The 20307-nt window shown below is 36.4% G+C and overlaps 2 protein-coding genes across 6 annotated transcripts in view; one reads left to right on the top strand and one right to left on the bottom strand.

Annotated features, from left to right (window-relative positions):
* LOC103029984 (signal-induced proliferation-associated 1-like protein 2) overlaps positions 1-12847 on the bottom strand; it is a 232260-nt gene extending 219413 nt beyond the window's left edge. For all 5 annotated transcript variants that reach the window (XM_049481725.1, XM_049481727.1, XM_049481724.1 and 2 more), the window contains exon 1: positions 12730-12847. The gene's annotated coding sequence lies outside the window, so the exon portion shown is untranslated. The remainder of the gene's footprint in view (positions 1-12729) is intronic.
* A 2245-nt stretch (positions 12848-15092) lies between these two features.
* On the top strand, positions 15093-19379 carry map10 (microtubule associated protein 10). Its single transcript, XM_007238455.4, has one exon. The coding sequence runs from the start codon at positions 15230-15232 to the stop codon at positions 17753-17755; it is 2526 nt and encodes an 841-aa protein (XP_007238517.2). The 5' UTR covers positions 15093-15229; the 3' UTR covers positions 17756-19379.
* The last annotated feature ends 928 nt before the right edge of the window (positions 19380-20307 follow it).

Below are 20307 nucleotides of genomic sequence, written 5' to 3'. Positions count from 1 at the left end.
CAAATCAGGAATTATGGATTTATTGGTGTCAGTTTCACATAATTTAACAAACAACACCCTATTCATTTGATTAGTAAATAATGAAGCAGTAGCCCTAGTAAGTCTAATTTAGGGTGAGTCTTAGGGAGTTTAGAGCCCTTAAGTTTAAATAAAAATATTCATTTTGATGGCATGTATAGATATTGTATTGCAAACAAAAACAATACAATATATTGCAATATAAATATTTAGTCCCACCCTATTATTTATATTAAATAATAAGAAGTATGATAATAAAAGCATTAATTAGTTTGGCAACAATACTTTAGTAGTGTCTAATGAGGAAGGCATCACACTCAATATATTATTTACTCTTTTACCCTCAGGATGAATTCTGTTTAAAGCCAACAGATTGAAACCACAGATGATGAATACTTGGGAGGATGCCTAGTCAACATAATCTCTCATTGTATGTCTTATAGTCTATTAGTTAAATATTTGGTGCTTTGGCTACAATTCTCTCATACTGGTCACTGGATATTCAACATGGCACTTCATTTCTGAGGATCAGAAAAACAGAATTATTCCTCTCCACAAAGATGACTTATAAGACTTTCCCTACAGCATGTCACAGGCAGAGATTGGCTTTAAAAAATAGACGCCTGAGAAAATGGAAAAATTAGAAATAAAAATAAATAAATAGACGCATGAGTGCTGCAAGAAGTGGGAGGTCGTCCCTAAAATGTTTAGGCCATACGCCATATACCATACTAGAAGGAAGCCTTCTCGGAGGCTGCCGAGTAAAACAACCTGGTGAGAAGTACCAAAATCTCTAACATCCACATGTGGTGTCATGTGGTGAAGGAGTGGAAGAGGATTCCAGTGGCAATCTGTGAAGCTCTAGTGAACTCTATGCCCAGAGTCAAGGCAGTGCTAAAAATTAAAGTTGGCCATACAAAATACTGACATTGAGCATACTTTGGCCATTTTCCCTTAGGGACATACTCACTTTCATCCCCAGTGGTTTAGACATTAATGGCTAGATGTTGAGTTATTTTGATATATTTTGATATATTTGATATTAAGTATTTATACCCCATGAACTTTTTCACATTTTGTCACCTTACAGCCACAAATGTAAAATGTATTTTATAAAGATTTTAAATGATGAACCAACACAAAGTAGCACATAAGTGAAATGAAAATGATACATTGAATACAAATCTGAAAAGTCTGATGTGCAAAAGTATTCAGCCCCCTTTACTCTGAACCCCCTAAATAAAATCCAGTGCAATCATCTGCCTACAGAAGTCACTGAATACGTTAGAGTGCAGTGTGTGTGTAATTTAGTCTCAGTATAAATACACCTGTTCTGCGAAGGCCTCAGAACTCACCGAACAGGTCAGATGTTGAGTTGTGGAGAAGTTTAAAGCAGAGTTAGGTTATAAAAACATATCCCAAGTTTTAAGCATCCCGATGAGCACTGTTCAATCCATCATCCAAAATTTGAAAATTTATTCTTCAACGGCAAACCTACCAAGAAATGGCTGTCCACCCAAACTGACAGATCGAGCAAGAAAAGCACTAGTCAGAGAAGCAGCCAAGAGGCCCATGGTCACTCTGGAGAAGCTTCAGAAATCCACAGCTCAGGTGGGAGTATCTGTTGACAGGACAACTATAAGTTGTGCACTCCACAAATCTAACCAAGTCCTTGTCTACAAAATGCTCGCTACTAACCCTAGCATTGTGGCTAAATGGAGCGCCGCTAGCCACCGCCGAAGAACAGCTGTCCACTTAAGAGTCAAGATATGAAAGTAAAAGTGGATCTTTTTCTTATTCTTCACCCTATAAAATTTACTACACCCAGTATTACTACACCCAGAGGCAATACAAAAGTGGTCCCCTTTGCATCGATTTTTGGTTTGACTTTTATTGTCCATTGAGGAACTACTGTAGGTTAATAGTTTATGTTAGTTCGAGAACCAACCTCGTGATGTCACTTTCAGCACCGAGACAAGATGGCACTACAAAATTACATTTAGATTGCTCACTGACAACTGTTAAATGTATAAGATTTGTTAGAGTGAAAACACATCTTGTGAATTATACTAAATACTTGAAGTGTTTTATGTCCACTTTAAGGTCATTTTTTCATAACTCACTGGCCATGAAAGACTCACTGCAAGTTACCACAAACACATGATTGCAGTTGTTGCTGGTAAGGCTGGCCACTCTCTACCTCAGTAACTGCTGTGATCATGTATGCTCACCTTATCCTCACAATGCACATTATTATACCGTATCGGTACTGCACTGTCCTTTCTTTTAAATTGTCTGGTCTTTAGTATTTATTGTTATGTTATAGTCTTATGTTGCATCACACCCTGCACTTTATGTTGTCTATTGTTTGTTGTCCCATGTTGCACCATGGTTCCAAAGGAATGTGATTTCACTACACTGTGTACCTGTATTCAGCTGTAATGACAATAAAAGCCTCTTGACTCATTTTATTGTTTGTACACAGTTGGTTGAAAGTTAAAATGTAAGGTAAATAAATTATACATTTAAGCAATAATACATGAGAGGGAGTGCTATAACATGTAATATTGGCACTGCTAATATTACACGTTACAGCACAAACCTTGAGTGTATTATTGTGATTATACCACAGTTCCATTATTACTGTTTATTAAAAGATTTTAAGTTAAAGAGGACAATAACATACAATCTGTTTGGCTATAAACACTCCACAAGTTAAAATAGTTCCATTGCTGCTCTGTTTGTAGCTGCACTGTTTGGCTTGTAAGCGCTGCGTCATTGCTAGGTTACCTGTAGGTGGCGGAGTAATACATGAAGAGCTACAGTGCATCTCCGGGGGCCAGTTGTTCAGAGGTAATCTGATCGGATTTTGGTTATCGGATTGGATCAAATCTGGAAAACGGGTTGTTCAAAAGGGAAAGAAGCATTCTGAAATCGGATCAGATCACGTAATCCAATCCTAGTTTGTAAATGGATCAAACCTTCAGTTTCTGTTGTTCAAAACTTTTCAGTAGGATTTGGATAACTTTGATCCAAAAAAACAGGATTACCCTGATCCCAACAAGGGGTAGGATTTCAAGGGGGATTTCAGGAAGTAAATGTGGTAAAACTTTAAAATCAAAGTTTTAAAGTAAAAAAAAATACATTTGTACAATTTAGTGTATATACATTTACTTCTATTTTGCACTTGACCTGTTTAACCGTTACAGTAATAAAGTAGACATTGGCTACCAATTAAGCCTTTTACTATAGTAACGTAAAAATAAAAACAATCTTGACCCCATTAAATAAACCCCCCAAAAGATTTCAATAACAAACAAAAATAATATATTCATTTTTTCATCTACGTCACTGTCATTCATCACTGTATATTAATGTCAAAGAAACATTTATCAGATATGAAGCTGTCAAAAATAATTTCGAACAATTGAAAAGAACACCAGAGTTTGTTCTGGTTCTTCAACAGGCTCAGGTGCATCATGAACATCACAGAGAGGGACATTGCGTCTGGTAGCAACATTGGGCAGGACAATACATGCAAGTGTTATGTTGCATGCTCCCTGTGGTTCGACTCGCAAATAGTTAAGGCATGCAAAGCGTCTCTGCAGAACACTCGATTGCTCGTATTGTTTTGCAATAAGCAGTATCTTGTTACTGCAAGAAAAGGAGTCATCAACCCCTGTTGGTTCTTCTATCTGTTTTTTACATAGCTGGTAATCCGGATTAGGTAATCCTGAAAACTGTGTTTCTGGATCAGGTTGATCCAATCCAATATTGCTTTGAAAAACTGGCTTAAAAGTAAGACAGATCACCTGATCCTGGATAGCAAAAAATGTGATTACCAAATCTGGATAATTTTGATCCGGATTACATTTTTTGAACAACTGGCCCCGGCTGATAATGGCACTTATAGAACGCCTCTTAGCCAATCCCATTGCAGGGTTGGAACTAACTGTGGTATAATAGTTTTTATAGTTATACTGGGGTGTCTAGTCTCTCTGTAACCATATCGGTGCATCCCTAATAATAATAATGCCTACATTACTGATTGATGTTTATAAGAAATGCTTGGCCTGTACATAATAAAGGGACTTTTCTGCACTTTGTTCAATACAGTCTGAGGTTTCCATCAGCCCACTACCAAAAAATCTAAGTCATTATTTTTTTGCACAATGCACTACTTCACTCTGAATGACTGTTCAAACCTCAAATAGCTGACTTATGCAAGGTGGAATGCCCTCTTTATATGGAAGTAAAACAGTGTCACCAGATTTTGAATTTTAAAAGCACTTGAATTTTTAGCACTGAATTATTTTACATTGAATTATTGCATGTGATTTTTTTTTTGCCTCTGAATTAAACACTTAAATTTTTCAGTATATCATTTTCACTTATTTTATTTTAATGTTAAAAAATTCAAAAGCAAAAATTCAAGTTTTAAAAATTCAATTAAAATAAATTCAGGTTGCTCAAATTCGACCTGTCAAATTCGACAGCTAAAATACAACGTTAAAAATTCACTGTCAACATCCGGGACACACAGGATGAGCAATCGATTCAGTCTTCAATCGAGCCAACAACCAGCCAATCACATCACGCTCCGAAGATCACGTGACAGGTAGCGCCTCACGGCCCAGAGCCGCTCAACGCGAGTCACAGCCCCCACCGCTGCTGCTCTGGAGTAGGTGAGTTTAAAACAGCTGAAAACAGGGCATTTACCTCACCACTGTGGCCATGTAATATCACTTAAACAGTGCAGAAATCATCACTTTAACCACGGTTTGCGCTGTGGTTTGTAAACATTAAATTAAGATAGATATCCAGATATACCTTGTTAAACTAACTAAATAAATAAATAAAGCTCCTCTGTTCATTTCAGAAAGAGCTTCAAACACGAACACTAGATCAATTATTTATAAATACAGCCAGACTGTGTGGAAGATAATTACTACTGTAGAATCTGAGATAGTAACTTAGTTAGCTAAATTATAGCTACCTATCTAGCTAGTTAGCTGTGGGACTGTGCGATTATAGACAAGATACTACCTAGTTAGCGGTTTGTTTAGCAATACCTTATTTACACTTTGCTGCAAAGTATGTTGCTTAGTGTAATGGCCACTGTCTAAATAAATATATTGAGCTATATTACACTTACTCTACCCCTCTCAGGCTGGTCCTCTCATTAAATAAAGGAGATTTATTAGAATTGCTTTTTGTCTCTTTACTAACTAATTTAACAGAGATAATTTAAGATATGACCAGTATTTATTTTATGATATTAATTGTAATGTTTATATTTAATATATATTTTATATATTTGTTAACAATTCAACTCAGGCTTTAACTGAGGATATCAACAGTAAATAATAGTCCTAAAATGCTTGTGTAATTAAGATACAGCATGATTAGTCCTGTTTACTAGTGCATCTCAAAAGTGAAAAATATATATGTGTTTAATATTGTTCAGTAAACGGTCACCTTATGTTTAAAGTGACACATTTAACTTTTTTATTTTAAGTTTAAACTACATATTCTAGTAAACTGGGTTAAGGTTAGGACAGTAATTCTGGTTTAATTATTAACTTTTAGCCAGGTAAAAATGATTGGGAATATGTCACTTTTACATGTAGTGTAATGTATAATTTCTGTTAAATTATGATATTCTCATGATCTTCAGATTTTCTGAGATGCATTAGTAATTGGTTTGTGCCAAAACCAATGCAATAGTAATTGCAAAAATGTTTTATATAAATATAAATGAAGTAAATACTGAATCCAAACAACACCAAGTTTAACACAGTCATACTTCTTGTCTTCATTTTCTTAAACAGGATATTTTCTCGCAGAAAAAGAAAGGATAATAAAAGGTAGGTAATGTTCTTAAAATGTTTAATTATATCCATGTATCAAATGCAGTAATTTTTCAAGTTTCTTTTGTATTCCACAGGTTTCCTTTCTCCAAACTTTTAAAGAACAAATAAAGAAATCCAATTTCATGCAGTCTGTGCTGTGTTTATTTGATTTGTTTACATGTGCCATGTTCTGTTTTTCTTTAGTTGTTTACATGTGTTCTGTATTTTTTTGTATGTTTTAGGCAGCCTCTCTATATTCTGGCACATCATATCATGTTCATCTTGTTTGTATAAATAATAAAAGCTGTTGCAAATAGTGTGGTTCCTATTCATAATCCAAATAATTCTGCATAAAATCTTCAAGTGGTGACTTCAGAATATGGACAGATCTTTGTATTCTTTGACTTCGTTCTTTTCGTGGTGAACTCTCCATAGCTGCAAGCTGAAACTTCTCCATCTTCTTTTCAACCTTAAATAAAAACATCAGATTCACTTTTAGCGACAGCATTTACAAAATGTGATAATTATTATTAACATAAAACATTTAATAAATATTACTAATAATACTCTCTCACGGGTTGCAATATTTGATTCTCATTTATTAACATGACCTAAATATAAATAAAAATGTATAAAATACATCACTAATAAATATTGCACTGATTACAAATTAGATAATGCCCACACATACATCTAGACATAGTTACCAGCCTGAGAGGTATATAGTAACTGTAACAAATCTCCTTTATTTAATGAGAGGACCAGCCTGAGAGGTATATAGTAACTGTAACAAATCTCCTTTATTTAATGAGAGGACCAGCCTGAGAGGTATATAGTAACTGTAACAAATCTCCTTTATTTAATGAGAGGACCAGCCTGAGAGGGGTATAGTAAGTGTAATATAGCTCAATATATTTATTTAGACAGTGGCCAGTACACTAAGCAACATACTTTGCAGCAAAGTGTAAATAAGGTATTGCTAAACAAACCGCCAACTAGGTAGTATCTTGTCTATAATCGCACAGTCCCACAGCTAACTAGCTAGATAGGTAGCTATAATTTAGCTAACTAAGTTACTATCTCAGATTCTACAGTAGTAATTATCTTCCACACAGTCTGGCTGTATTTATAAATAATTGATGTAGTGTTCGTGTTTGAAGCTCTTTCTGAAATGAACAGAGGAGCTTTATTTATTTATTTAGTTAGTTTAACAAGGTATATCTGGATATCTATCTTAATTGAATATGTTTACAAACCACAGAGCAAACCCTGGTTAAAGTGATGATTTCTACACTGTTTAAGTGATATTACATGGCCACAGTGGTGAGGTAAATGCCCTGTTTTCAGCTGTTTTAAACTCACCTACTCACCTACAGCAGCAGCGGTGGGGGCTGTGACTCGCGTTGAGCGGCTCTGGGCCGTGAGGCGCTACCTGTCACGTGATCTTCGGAGCGTGATGTGATTGGCTGGTTGTTGGCTCGATTGAAGACTGAATCGATTGCTCATCCTGTGTGTCCCGGATGTTGACAGTGCATTTTTATGGAACGCCCTTTGGGTCTTTACGTCTACATTGACGTCCGTGTTAACACGTCCAATTTGAACGTCTTAAGACGGCAAATCTTACCGTGTTAACACATTACTTTTGGACGTCTTAAGACGTCCAAACGTCTTAAGACGGCAAAATGTGCCGCGTTAACACGTAACTTTAAAATTGGGTGCTACCACTGCACTCACATCTGAGGGGGGGGAATCCAAACACTGCAAAAAAGCCCCTCCAAAGACCCACCCTGACCTTGCCCCAAATTACTCTCACAGATAAACCCACCCGGCACACATGGACCATTGCGATTACAACTTCACAGCTGCGTATAAGACATGTGATGCATACGTATCCTCAGAAACAGCCTACGTAGAGCCCATGTGACCACAACGTAGAGCCCATGTGACCACAACATAAAGCACATGTGACCACAGCGTAGAGCCCACGTGACCACAACGCAAACCCTACATCAACAAGGGGTGGGTACATTTGAGGCAACCAATAGTATGGAAGTACTATCATCTAAACGTCTTAAGACGTCCAAAAGTAACGTGTTAACACGGTAAGATTTGCCGTCTTAAGACGTTCAAATTGGACATGTTAACACGGACGTCAATGTAGACGTAAAGACCCAAAGGGCGTTCCATACATTTTGAACGTTGTATTTTAGCAGTTGAATTTGACAGGTCGAATTTGAGCAACCTGAATTTATTTTAATTGAATTTTTAAAACTTGAATTTTTGCTTTTGAATTTTTTAACATTAAAATAAAATAAGTGAAAATGATATACTGAAAAATTTAAGTGTTTAATTCAGAGACAAAAAACATCACATGCAATAATTCAATATAAAATAATTCAGTGCTAAAAATTCAAGTGCTTTTAAAATTCAAAATCTGGTGACACTGTTTTACTTCCATACCTCTTTAACCTAAAAGAGCCCATGTTGTGGTATGTGTGATACAGACCCTTTAAAAGTTCCTTACAGCACTCTGTCCTTCACTTAAAAAAAAGTTCCTTACAGCACTCTGTCCTTCACTTTAAGGCTGCGTCCAGAAACCCCAAAAGTGTCTCCTTTTTCCTACCGATCCTCCTCCTCTCCTCCGTGACCCGGAAACTGATTTCGTGACGCCATCTTGCCGCCTGTCCGAATACCGTAGGAGACGAAAGAAGCCGCTTAAAATCCACCTGTAGTAGGCTTCCAACGGAGGTTACATCAGTGTATCCTACTCCGGAAGACTTTTAAGGATTTTCCAATGACATCACTGCATCCACGCCCACAGAGCACGCGAAAATGGGGAAGGCAACGCCCAAATATACGTCATAAACATATTAATTAACTAGGTTCCTTATCTAATTAAACAGCCAGTAAAGCAGTAATATAATTTATAGTTTAGATAAACTGTATGCTCAGTAAAACTATATTTATGACCCTATGTGTATCATGTTATACATATAAAAACATATATTATTTATAATATATATATATATAATATATATATATATATATATATATAATTTTAATTAATTAATTTATTTACTTATTTATTTTAACTTAGGGACTGAGGTCTGAGGTCAGACAGGGCTGCCAGAGTCACTGGTCAGAGATGCGGCCAAAAATGCGGCTGGGAGTAAACAGGATTTTATTGGAATATCTGAATTTTTAGCTGTGTGTGATAGTAATGTTCTGAAACGTGCTGAAAGTGAGCGTTGTGATTGGCTCAGTTCAACGGTAGTCAACATCCTATCTAAAAGGGATCAGCTGTCCCATTTCCCCAATTACAGCTCCTTCCCTCCATTCCTCCTCCTCCTCTCCTCTCCTCGATTCCTCCACCTCCTCTCCTCTCCTCGATTCCTCCACCTTCTTCCGGGGTAGGAGAGGAGGAGTAGGAAAGGAGGAGTAGGAGAGGAGGAGTAGCAAAAGTTTCTGGACGCAGCCTAAAAGTTCCTAACAGCACTCTGTCCTTCACTTTAAAAGTTCCTTACAGCACTCTGTCCTTCACTTTAAAAGTTCCTAACAGCACTCTGTCCTTCACTTTAAAAGTTCCTTACAGCACTCTGTCCTTCACTTTAAAAGTTCCTAACAGCACTCTGTCCTTCACTTTAAAAGTTCCTTACAGCACTCTGTCCTTCACTTTAAAATTTCCTTACACCGCTCTGTCCTTCACTTTAAAATTTCCTAACAGCACTCTGTCCTTCACTTTAAAATGTCCTAACAGCACTCTGTCCTTCACTTTAAAAGTTCCTTACAGCACTCTGTTCTTCACTTTCAATGTTCCTTACAGCACTCTTTACTTTTCACGAAACTAGAAAGTACCGCAATAAAAACAGTAAAATACTCCATTTATTCAGTACTTTAATACAATCGGCACCAGGTGCCGAATTTGCCAAAAAATAACACCATATTGTTTTCTCAGCTTAATCACCTAAGGATGGAAAAACTTATTAGCATAAACCATACATACGATTAGAAAGAGCTAGAAAGAAATCTCTCCATTTCTAATAACTACAGCGCTATTGCTCTCCAGTGAGGATCTGTAATTAATTCATTGTGAAAAACACTCAATAATAAATTTTTCTTCAAACTTTCTTACACAGTAATATTCTGTGACTCCTTTACTGCTTTATTTCTGTTTTCAGCACAAAACGTTTTCTAAAGTATAATCCAGTGTCTGAGACGAGCTCTGTGTGTCTCTGAGTTTCCCCGCAGAATGTTTTGAACTATTGATTCGAATTAACACTTGGTAATCAATTTACTGAATGAGTCGAAATCTACACTCAACCCATATCATGTTAGTTCCTCAAAGCACCCTCGGCTTTTCAGCGACTGAGTAAATTAAAACACAAAATAATGAGAGATTTTCTGGTTAGGAGTGGGTCACCTCTCAGACAGCTCACAGACCAAGTTAACTCTCAAAGAAATTCCATAAACTTATTATGTTCTTACTTGAAATTAAGAATAAACATAATTACAACACTGCTCATGAAGTCCCTCATTGACATACTGATCATCCTGAGAGCATCACAGGACAGTGTGTGAATGAAAGTGTGACCTAATTTCCAGAATGTAGTGGTGAAGGGATAGAGCTGAAGTTTCAACTAGCTCCTTTTTAAAAGTGTATTATTGGCTTCAACAGGTCTGATCCAGCCATTTTAAATACTTTAAATGTTTATCGTTTCATATAACTACTTTAGACACCATTTCTTAAACAAATAAATTAAATACAAGTTTTGATCATAAGCCCACTATTATTTCAAGGACATTCTGGCCAGTGGGCCAAAAAGCAGATGGCCATGACTATTCCATTTAATTCAGGCTATGTTACACATGAATAAGAGATAGAGGCCAGAGATTTATATTTTTATTTATTTTAATGCTAGGTTATATGACATCTATGCCATAAATATAACACGATAATGGGGCACAGGGGCATAGCAGCAAATTCTGGGCCCTGTACACTGTCATTGTCAGTGGGCCCCTATCCATGCCAGTACACAAAGAACATGAGAGGGAAAGAAATCAGGATTTTTACGAGCCCCTCTCTGTACTCGTGCCCCAGGTAGTTAGAGTTAGAGTAGCAGGTGTAGCGTAATTTGTTTCAAATAACGTAACAGACCTTACCGTTTTATACGATCATGATAAAAACACTTGTATTTGCTGTAAAAAATGATATTACATTTCGTAGATTTGGATTTTTCCTCGCGACACCTGTAAGGAGACAATAGAGCGTTCTCTTCTCGTGCAGCTAACCATCATTTACTGTGATTAACATCAATTAAAATCTGGGATCGGCCAAAGCATCATGTGTACAGTGTGCGCTATGGCTAATGGCCTACTGGACTGGCCGATAGCGATGGTTTCAGTCACTATGCAGGTCTAACCAAATTTAGAACCAGAAGGAAGCAGTAAAACATCGTGTGAAGACGAGAACCAGCAGCAGCATCACTGTTAAACAAACGTTTACCACAAGATCTTCCACAGAATCCCAAAACCTTCACAACACAAACAGGAAAAAGAGCCCTCTTGTGGAGATAAACTACAATACACACAAGACACTATATATTATATCCATAAAGCAATATTGTTTCAGTTAGATAGAGGGTATTCCCTATTTACTGGTATATATGCCAGACAGCAAAAGGACGTTTCATCAACTAATGAACAATTTTCCATCGTCAACGCTGATCGACGTTACAATGTATGTGGATTCACTGTTGATTCAACGTCATGGTTTTATATGTATGGTTTGAATTAAAATTTACTTACATTAAATATATATATCTTGTTTGTATTCTATCCTATAACATGTACTATGTTGATATTGCAATGTAGAAAGGGACAATTAATTAAACAAAATAATAATAATATTAATTTTATTGTTTGAGGGAAGCACCTTTCACCTAAAAGAAGCATTTTTGTTAGTGTAGATTCAGAGCCCGAACCATTCAAATCTCTTAATACACGAACGTTTATTGAATGTCAGAATTTAAAGATAAACCGATATGTTAAATAAAGGTTGTTTAAAGGTTGTTTGTTTTTCCATTATCAACATAAAATATGTAATCTAACCAAAATAAAAAATATTTTATTAATATTCAATGTTCTTTACTATCAGGAATGTAGGCATAAGCCTAGTTTGACTTTCTATTCTTATATACTATTTTATATCTCTATTGCTATATTTGGTGGGTCTGTGTCCACCTTGGAGAGTCTATTCTGTACATACTACGGAGTAAAAAAAAGGGCCATAAATACTGGTTCAAATGTAGCCTAAACTAAGTGATCTTACTTTTCATACAGTTCTTGTTTAATAAGATAAGCTTAGACATGATATGAGTACTTTAATCTATAAGGTAGCCTGTAGTCCTGTAGACAAACATCATCCATCCTAAGAGGAAACTGGTGCTGTGTTATAAAGCAGCTCACAGAATCAAAAGTAAGTTTATATATTAAAACACAGAGGAGACAAACACACGATGTTTTTTATAAATATTTACAAAACAAATATAGAGTGGTAACGCAGATAAGAATACGCGCCAAAGCAAAACAAAACAATTATAAAAGCCACAGGCTTACAGCTTACTTAGCTAGAGTAACAGCGTGTATAATAACATTAATAACAGCACAGACTCTTATCTCTTTCTTGTTTTTTTTTTTAACTGTTTCTCCTGGAACACGGAAGGCTAATTGTAGCTAATGGATCACAGTGGATGTAACACATCTCACCCCACAACAATAAAAGGTAACTTCAACAATGGAATGCACTGCTGCCAGGCTTCAAGTGAACCCCAGTAACACATAAACTAAGGCTCGAGCTTACCTTCAGCATTAGGAATAAGGAATATAAATCCGCTCGCTGTGAGAAGGCAGTAAATTTATGTTGTAGTAAATCCTGTAAAAGCTCCAGTTCCCCCAGACACTCACACAGCCCGGCCCCGCCGCAGCTCCATCCCACTGACCTCCCCTCCCCGTAACCGTGCCGGCCGCTCTTAGCTCCGCCCCCTCCCTCCAGTTCACGCGATGATTTGTTGAAACGATGCCAAGTTCCATAACCTTAGACCTAATAACCCTGATGGCAAATAACATTTAATAAATGATAATGTTTTGCTTGCATTACATGTTTATAATAAAAATAAAAAAAACTCTTTAACATTGCCCTATAGATATTGGTTAATGTTGACAAACGTTTTACGTTTGGTTTTAAATCTAAAATCACAATGCTTTTAAATAGAAGGTGCATTTGAAAGCATTTAAAAAGTATATTTAAATGTAAATAAAAAGTCCGTGTTAGATTGGCAGGTTATTGGTTAGATTGAATTACATTATTATTTATTACATTATATTTATATCACAAATGTTAGTAATTCTGATTACATTCAAGATTTTTTACATGTAGAAATGCTGGCACTAAACAGTAATGATAATGTAGTGTGGTTTAGGCATTCTAGAGCTTTTTTACTTTAGTATAATATGTCAGGGTGGGTTTAAGGTTTTTTTAATGAGAATATTTTAAATGACAGTTTTACTGAGAGCTAGTTTAGCTCCATATTCCACACTCAACAACCTGGAAAGAGGAAACGTGTGTGTGTTTGTGTGTCTGTGTGTGTGAGCGATAAAGAGAGCATAAAATTCAGCACAAATAAAAAGTAATCTACCTTCTGAACTATTCATGCATTGTTTTATCATTAAATAAAACACTATATTGCTAAATGTGTCACCCAGCCTCTACAAACATTGATTAATGACGTGATTAATTAACATAAAAAATTATGTGTGCATTTATATGTTAAAACAGCCCTAATAATCACGTTATTATTATTATTCATTATTATTATTGTTATTATTATTATTACTTTATTGCAAGAATACGGAAAAAAGAACAAAACACAAATGATTACATATTTAACGTATGTAAAGTTTATTAAAAACAACATAAATAAATCAATTCTGATATTGGAGGTCAATGTTTCAAAGCAATAAAGAGAAAAAATAATATAAAGGGCCTGCCCACATCCTATGTCCCCTTTAGATCAAAAAGTGACTGCAAACCGCTAGAGGGAGCCCGCGAGAGCGCCCAGAATGAATGATGGTGATTAAAGCTAAACATAAGGGAGGTAAATCCTGCCAAAAATAAAACAGAAATGAAAACACTAAAATTAAATGTATTACCAAACAGGTATTTCACAGTCAAATCTGAAACGAAAAAGCTAATTGTGAAAAGAAAAATGAAAGCTTTATCTTGGGCTTGCCTTTTCTTGAGGAACTGCACGATAGATGTCAAAACTAAAATTAAAATGCAATGGTTCTATTTATTTTTCCTTGCAATAGGCTGCATGTCTGAAAGAATTAAAATAAAAATACAAAATGGGAAAAATCAATAGCAAAATGACGGTGTGTGATTCAGTTTTTGGCATGGACGGCGCTTTAGTCAAAAAAAAAAGGGCAAAGTATTGGCACTATGTGCTGGTGATTTATTTTTCATTTGCTTTTCGTTTTCAGCTTTACCAGCATGTAAATACATGTATATTAACAGTAGGTAAGGCTACAACTATGAAACCTCCCACAAAACCATGAATGCGGTTTGTACATAGATAGATAGATACTTTATTTATCCTGAAGGAAATTCAGGTACTGATGTCTAAGACATTACATTAAATACAACCCCATTAAAATCCCTGGAATGTAATCAAGAAGAAGACCGATGAAAACAAGCAATCAAACAAAGCTGAACTACTTGAGCCATGAATGACATAAAGTTATTCAAAAGCACTGTGTAAGACTGGTGGAGATCATGCCAAGACGTATGAAATCTGTAATATAAAAAAAAATCAGGGTTGTCCCAATAAACACTGATTTCAAAACTTTTAATAATAATAATAATAATAATAATAATAATAATAATAATAATAATAATAATAATAATAATAATAATAATTATTATTATTATTATTATGTTGTCACAATTCAGCACTAATCGATTATGCCTATTAGGCAATGTTAAATAAACTTTGTTTAAAGGTTGATTTGTTCATCATTAACCATACATTATGTAATGGAACCAAAACAAGCAAAGTTTATTCAGTGTTCTTTGTAACAAGGGAAAGCACCGCCTAAACAGCGTGTAAACTACAATTCCCATCAGCCCCTGCTGGCTTATTTCGTATGAAAACGCGACGGTGGCGCTGTTGCTAGGAGATACTGTCGCGCCGCCAGTTTTACTGCTAAACTGCGTTTCCTTTAGTTTTATATACATATAGATATAGTTGTATACATTTCTGCTTTTATTAAATTCGTTATTGAGCATAGCCTCGGGTTGGAGCATGGCAGGAACACCTGAAACTCTGTTTTTCTTCGAGGTTTTTGTGGATTATGTTCGATTCAATGGAGCTGGGAAAGTAGATAAAGTAAAACCTGCTGTTGGTGTGCGCTTCTTGGATTTCCCCACACTTTTGATTTACAGCTCAGAAGATCATAATTTCTTATCAAAAACGAGTTCTGATAAAAGACTCTCATCATCATGTGCATCTTCACCAACAGGAGAGGAAAGTGTTGCCTTTTGCTTCAAAAAAGGCAAGTCCTGCTTGTTTAAAATCAGTCTGGATGCTCTTCACACTCACCTATCCAGCACACCTGTCTACACCATGCTGCTGGATGTAGGGGGAGATGATGTTCCTAAGCTAATTGGAAGTTCATTTATGTCTCTGGCAAAACTGACAGCCTCTATCAAACTTGACGTGGAAAAACATGGTATTTGGACGCCAGCAGCTTATGGAGAAAACAGGATTAATTGCCTTTTGAACCTTATGGGTGAAAGAATAGGAACTATATCCCTTGCCTGTAAACTGGTAAGTTTGGCGGCGAGTTCAATTCCAAATATAACTAAAAGAAATTTGGAATTAAGTACCGGTTCAGAAACAAACCCCACAAAATCGGCAATAGCTGAAGAGAATCTGAACAATAAAATGTCAGTGGATAAATTTCAACCACCACACCCTGAGAACAGCACAGTTACCTCCACTTATGTTCAGCAGCCATTGTGCATTAATAAGCACCCAGTGTTGTCTGAAACATCCAAAACAAACAAGCTGCATATTTCTTCAGTCTGTTCCCAAGAAGAACAACACATAAAGGAATACAGAGCTTCGTTTCATGAAGTGAAGTCTGGTGGTGATCAGCTGTGCAGCACATTTTGTCCTCCTCCTCTGTTTTACAATTCCAGTAGGAGGAATCCACAACAGCTCTCTGCTAAAAGTTACCAGATGGTAAACACCACAGCGGAAAGTCTCAGGATGATGGATCTGACAACCAAAGACTGCAATAATGAGACTTGTCAAATGGAATGTGTCCATAGAGTTAAAGAGGAACCAAAGAAGAGTGAAGAGGCTGGTTTACATCCCAGTTCCGGGACACTGATTAGCCAAACTGAGCCCACTGTTCTCAGGGATGCTATTAGGCAGTTGCCTCTGCTCAGCACGCTTCTTATTGAACTCTCACATCTAAATGGACAGTTACAGTTGCAGCAACCACTGCCAGTTCAGTCTGCCCAAGAAGGCTTTCTTGGCCTTATGTCTGCAATAAGTCCACAAACTAATGTTCTCCAAACAGCTTTATCACTAGTTCAAGGACCTGATCACTCAATCACTAATAGAGACTTATTCGCTGAATGTACTGGTAGAAATACACATGGAAACTCTCATGTGTCTTCTAAAAGCTGCATATCACCTTTTATTTCTACAAAGAAACAACCAGTTGGTTCAAAAAGTCACCGGGAACTGTCACACCCCAAGCAAAAGCTTAGGTATGGTTTAACTCACAGTTTTCGCCTTCGCCTTAGACAGATCAAGCCAGGTTTGATGAGGCACCACGAATGCATGGAAAAGTCCAAAACTAGAGTAATAGTTAATTCACAGAAAAAAACATCTGCCAAAGAGGATCATACATCAGCTAGCCAGAGTTTCAGCAGAGATTTGGAGAAATGTGGTCAAACAACTGAAACTGACTGTTTGCTACCTGAAACTGCTGGATTATCACATTCACAAAAGTCATCAATGGGAAAAGACTTCCACAATAAGAGAGATAAAGTCCATGTTCAGAGTGCACCTGGCCAGCATTTTGACCACAGTACCTACGAGAAAGAAACAGATCCATTTTATTTAGTTCAAAAAAGCACTGACTTGCAGGGCTCCAGTGAAAGTGATGTGGGAAATAACGGACACTACAGACCTTCTCACAGGTCAGACTCTAATAGCGAGAGTAGTCCAGAGCCATGTAAATACCAGGATGATTTCACCAGTTTGGACCCCACAGATGGATCACCTAACCCCCTCAGTAGCCCTGAACCATCCAGACCACAAATGACACAGATTTCCAGTGGCAGCTCCAGCTTAGGCAGCTCCAGCTCGGTCAGCTCTGTGCACAAAAGCAGACCTCACCCTGTTCCTGTTAAAACACAGACATCTCCAAAACGCTCTCTCAAAGGGACTTGCATGATAAAGCCTGTAACAGCTGCTCTCAGTGACAGTACACCATCAGGATTATCAGATGATGCTAAGAGCAGAAATTCTGTACATCCTCACAGAAATTCTGAATCATACAGGAGTTTCCCAGAGAGTCCCACAGTATCCAGGAAAGTTGAGTCCCCAATGAGTGACCAGGCTAATGAGATTGCACCAATGAAGGAACAGTATGTAGACAAGTTTCAAACCTCTGACGAATTTATGCTGGAGTCAGTATCCTCAACAGGCCCTAAGGAGAAGATGGATAAACTTAGTTCTTTAGGGTTTCAGAATAAATATCTACCCATCTCAAAACTGGTAGTCAACCAGCTCCCAGGCTATACACTATGATAACTAAACCCTATCCTGGTATGCAATGTAGTAAAATAACCTAATGGGGGGTATGAAAAAAAGGTGTACTGATGTATTGTGCAAAATGTATTTCCTTTGACCTGTTTATGAAATACTTCATATTTTGTGCATAGTATGTACTTTTATTTTTGTGTTTTGTATTTTGCATTTCTTAAGTTTTATGTGTTTAGTATAAACCAGAGGTGGGACAAAATATTAGTATCTCACTATATATCGTTTCCTTTTTGTTAGCAATACATTATTGATATCTGACATCAAAAAGGTATTTTTCATAAACATTACTCGGTGTGGTGGTGCTAATTAAATGAATAGGATAAACCTGCTGTGAAGAACATTGAGTGTGAAATTCTGTAAAACTTACAACAAAAAATCTATAACTCCTTGTATTTGCTTATTAAGGTGTATTTTTGATATGTTTCAAAACAATTATGCTTATATTTTTGTCATGCCTACACCTATTGTGTCTTTCTCATTTCCATAAATGGGAGCATACAGTCTGTTAACTCATGATAACAATACAAAGTGTTTTTAAAACACAGCTGTATATTCTTTACATTGTTTAGTGAATGTCATTTGGTCATTGGGTATTATAATAGGAAGTGAACACACAGAAATGCAATAATGTAAGAACATTTCTTAAAGAAGTAGGTTCCACTACTAAGTTTAAATAATTTGGATGATGTGCTAAAGAGTAAAGCAGGCCAGTTTGCAATTTAGTTGGAATAAAATAAACACCACAAAAATTAGAGTAATCTCCACAGATCGGTTTTCACAAACACATAGCTGACATAGTTATAGTGTTTGATGGGAGCGATCTGGGAAGCCTCCACCCATGGATTCTGGACATGTATATCCTTTAATCGTCATGTATATCTTTTTATTTGATAATTATGATAATTCAATAATAATAATAATAATCATTTAACTGTAATCATTAGCAATAAATTGTGCAGACACACCACAGTTTATATTTTTAGAATCTGTTATTCCACTAGGATCTTTGTGTTGTTAGAATATCATGTTCATTTAGAAGAGGCAAGGTTGTTTTATGCTGTGACAGGATGCAAGGACAAGATGTTGACAACTGCAGAGGGAGATTTAGCCCGGATGAGAGATAGAGGAACTAGCTATCTGTGTGATTGTGCTAGTAACCTCTCCTTAGATGCACTCCTGTTCTACATGGTGCAAAGTCACAGACAGGCCAGAAAACACAGAAAACACAAAAAAGGCCACAGGAATGGACAACAACATGCTGTTTGTGCATATACTTTGTTGATGCAACATATATAATGAATTGTCATGTATGACCAGTAGTGTAATGTTGATACATTTGAATAACCAATCCTAGAGATATTCATGTCACTATTGATTATTATAGAACTAGTGAGAACATGCATTCTGATAAAGTAGATTTACATGTAATTGACATTCAAGTATAATTTTTAATGCAGAGACAGAGAAGTTTGACTGTAGCTCTTGATCATTTACAACATTTTTTCTGTAATGCTTTTTATCTTACTCCCTTACTTTTTGTCTAATAAATCTACTGGTGTGTCTGTAATACTACAATGATTTTCTTCAGTAAATTTTATTCTAAATTGGATATCCTGATTCCTGTTTTTCTTGTCCATCTGGCCGTGCTGTGGTAAATTACCCTACAGCTTGTTATGCTGGTATGAGTGGATCAGATACAGCAGTACTGCTGGAGTACTCCTCAATGTCACTGCTGTACTGAGAATACTCTGCAGCGTCCTGTGGGCTGGATCCTGGTAGCGGCGTCCCTTGGGCACTGATAAAGGACTAGAGGATGACCCAACTGTGCAGCAACAGATTCAAGGTGGAGCAGCTGTAGGTAAGAATGTCTAATAGAGTGGAGGACAGTGAGAGATTAAACACAGTGTTTAAAAACTCCAGCAGCACTGCTGTATCTGACCCACTCATACCAGCACAACACACACTAACACCTCATACACCACCACTATGCTAATCAGTATCACTGCAATGCTGAAATTAATGACCCACCACCCAAATAATAATAGCTGTTATGTGGTGGTCTCTCCTGAGCGGTCCTGAGCACTGAAGAAACAGGGTTTACGTTTAAATAATAAACCAGTCTGTACTGGGTATAGAAACAAGGAGATGGTCTTAATTTTATGCTTGATCTGTCTACATTTATGGCATTACTCAGACACACAACAAATCAAAGTGCTTAACCAATAGATATCAATGCAAGAAAATAATACATTAAAAAGCATTTATTTGAAAACAAAAGTGAAAAAAAAATGAAATTCTGCATAATATTTAAATAGTGTCAGGTGTCTTTGGAAGCTTGGTACACTTGGAAGATCGTTACTCACGTGAAGGCATTTAAAATAAATGTGTTGTTTAAAAAAAGGTGGGTTCTTCTGGCCATTTAACCACTGGAGGCTAAAAAAAATAATTATGTGTAAAACTTAATTATTTGTTATTTTTCCCTTTTGGTATACTAATAAATTAAGTTTTTTTTTTTATTATTTGGCTTTTAGGGTGTT

This window comes from Astyanax mexicanus, chromosome 7, assembly GCF_023375975.1.
Source record: "Astyanax mexicanus isolate ESR-SI-001 chromosome 7, AstMex3_surface, whole genome shotgun sequence".
In the NCBI taxonomy this organism is placed as follows: domain Eukaryota; kingdom Metazoa; phylum Chordata; class Actinopteri; order Characiformes; family Acestrorhamphidae; genus Astyanax; species Astyanax mexicanus.
Note: the sequence above shows the minus strand (reverse complement) of the source record. Positions and strands in the feature narration are given on the sequence as shown.

Excerpts from the sequence above, each read along its gene's own strand:
- map10 (XM_007238455.4), top strand. The coding sequence starts at position 15,230 with ATGGCAGGAACACCTGAAACTCTGTTTTTCTTCGAGGTTTTTGTGGAT.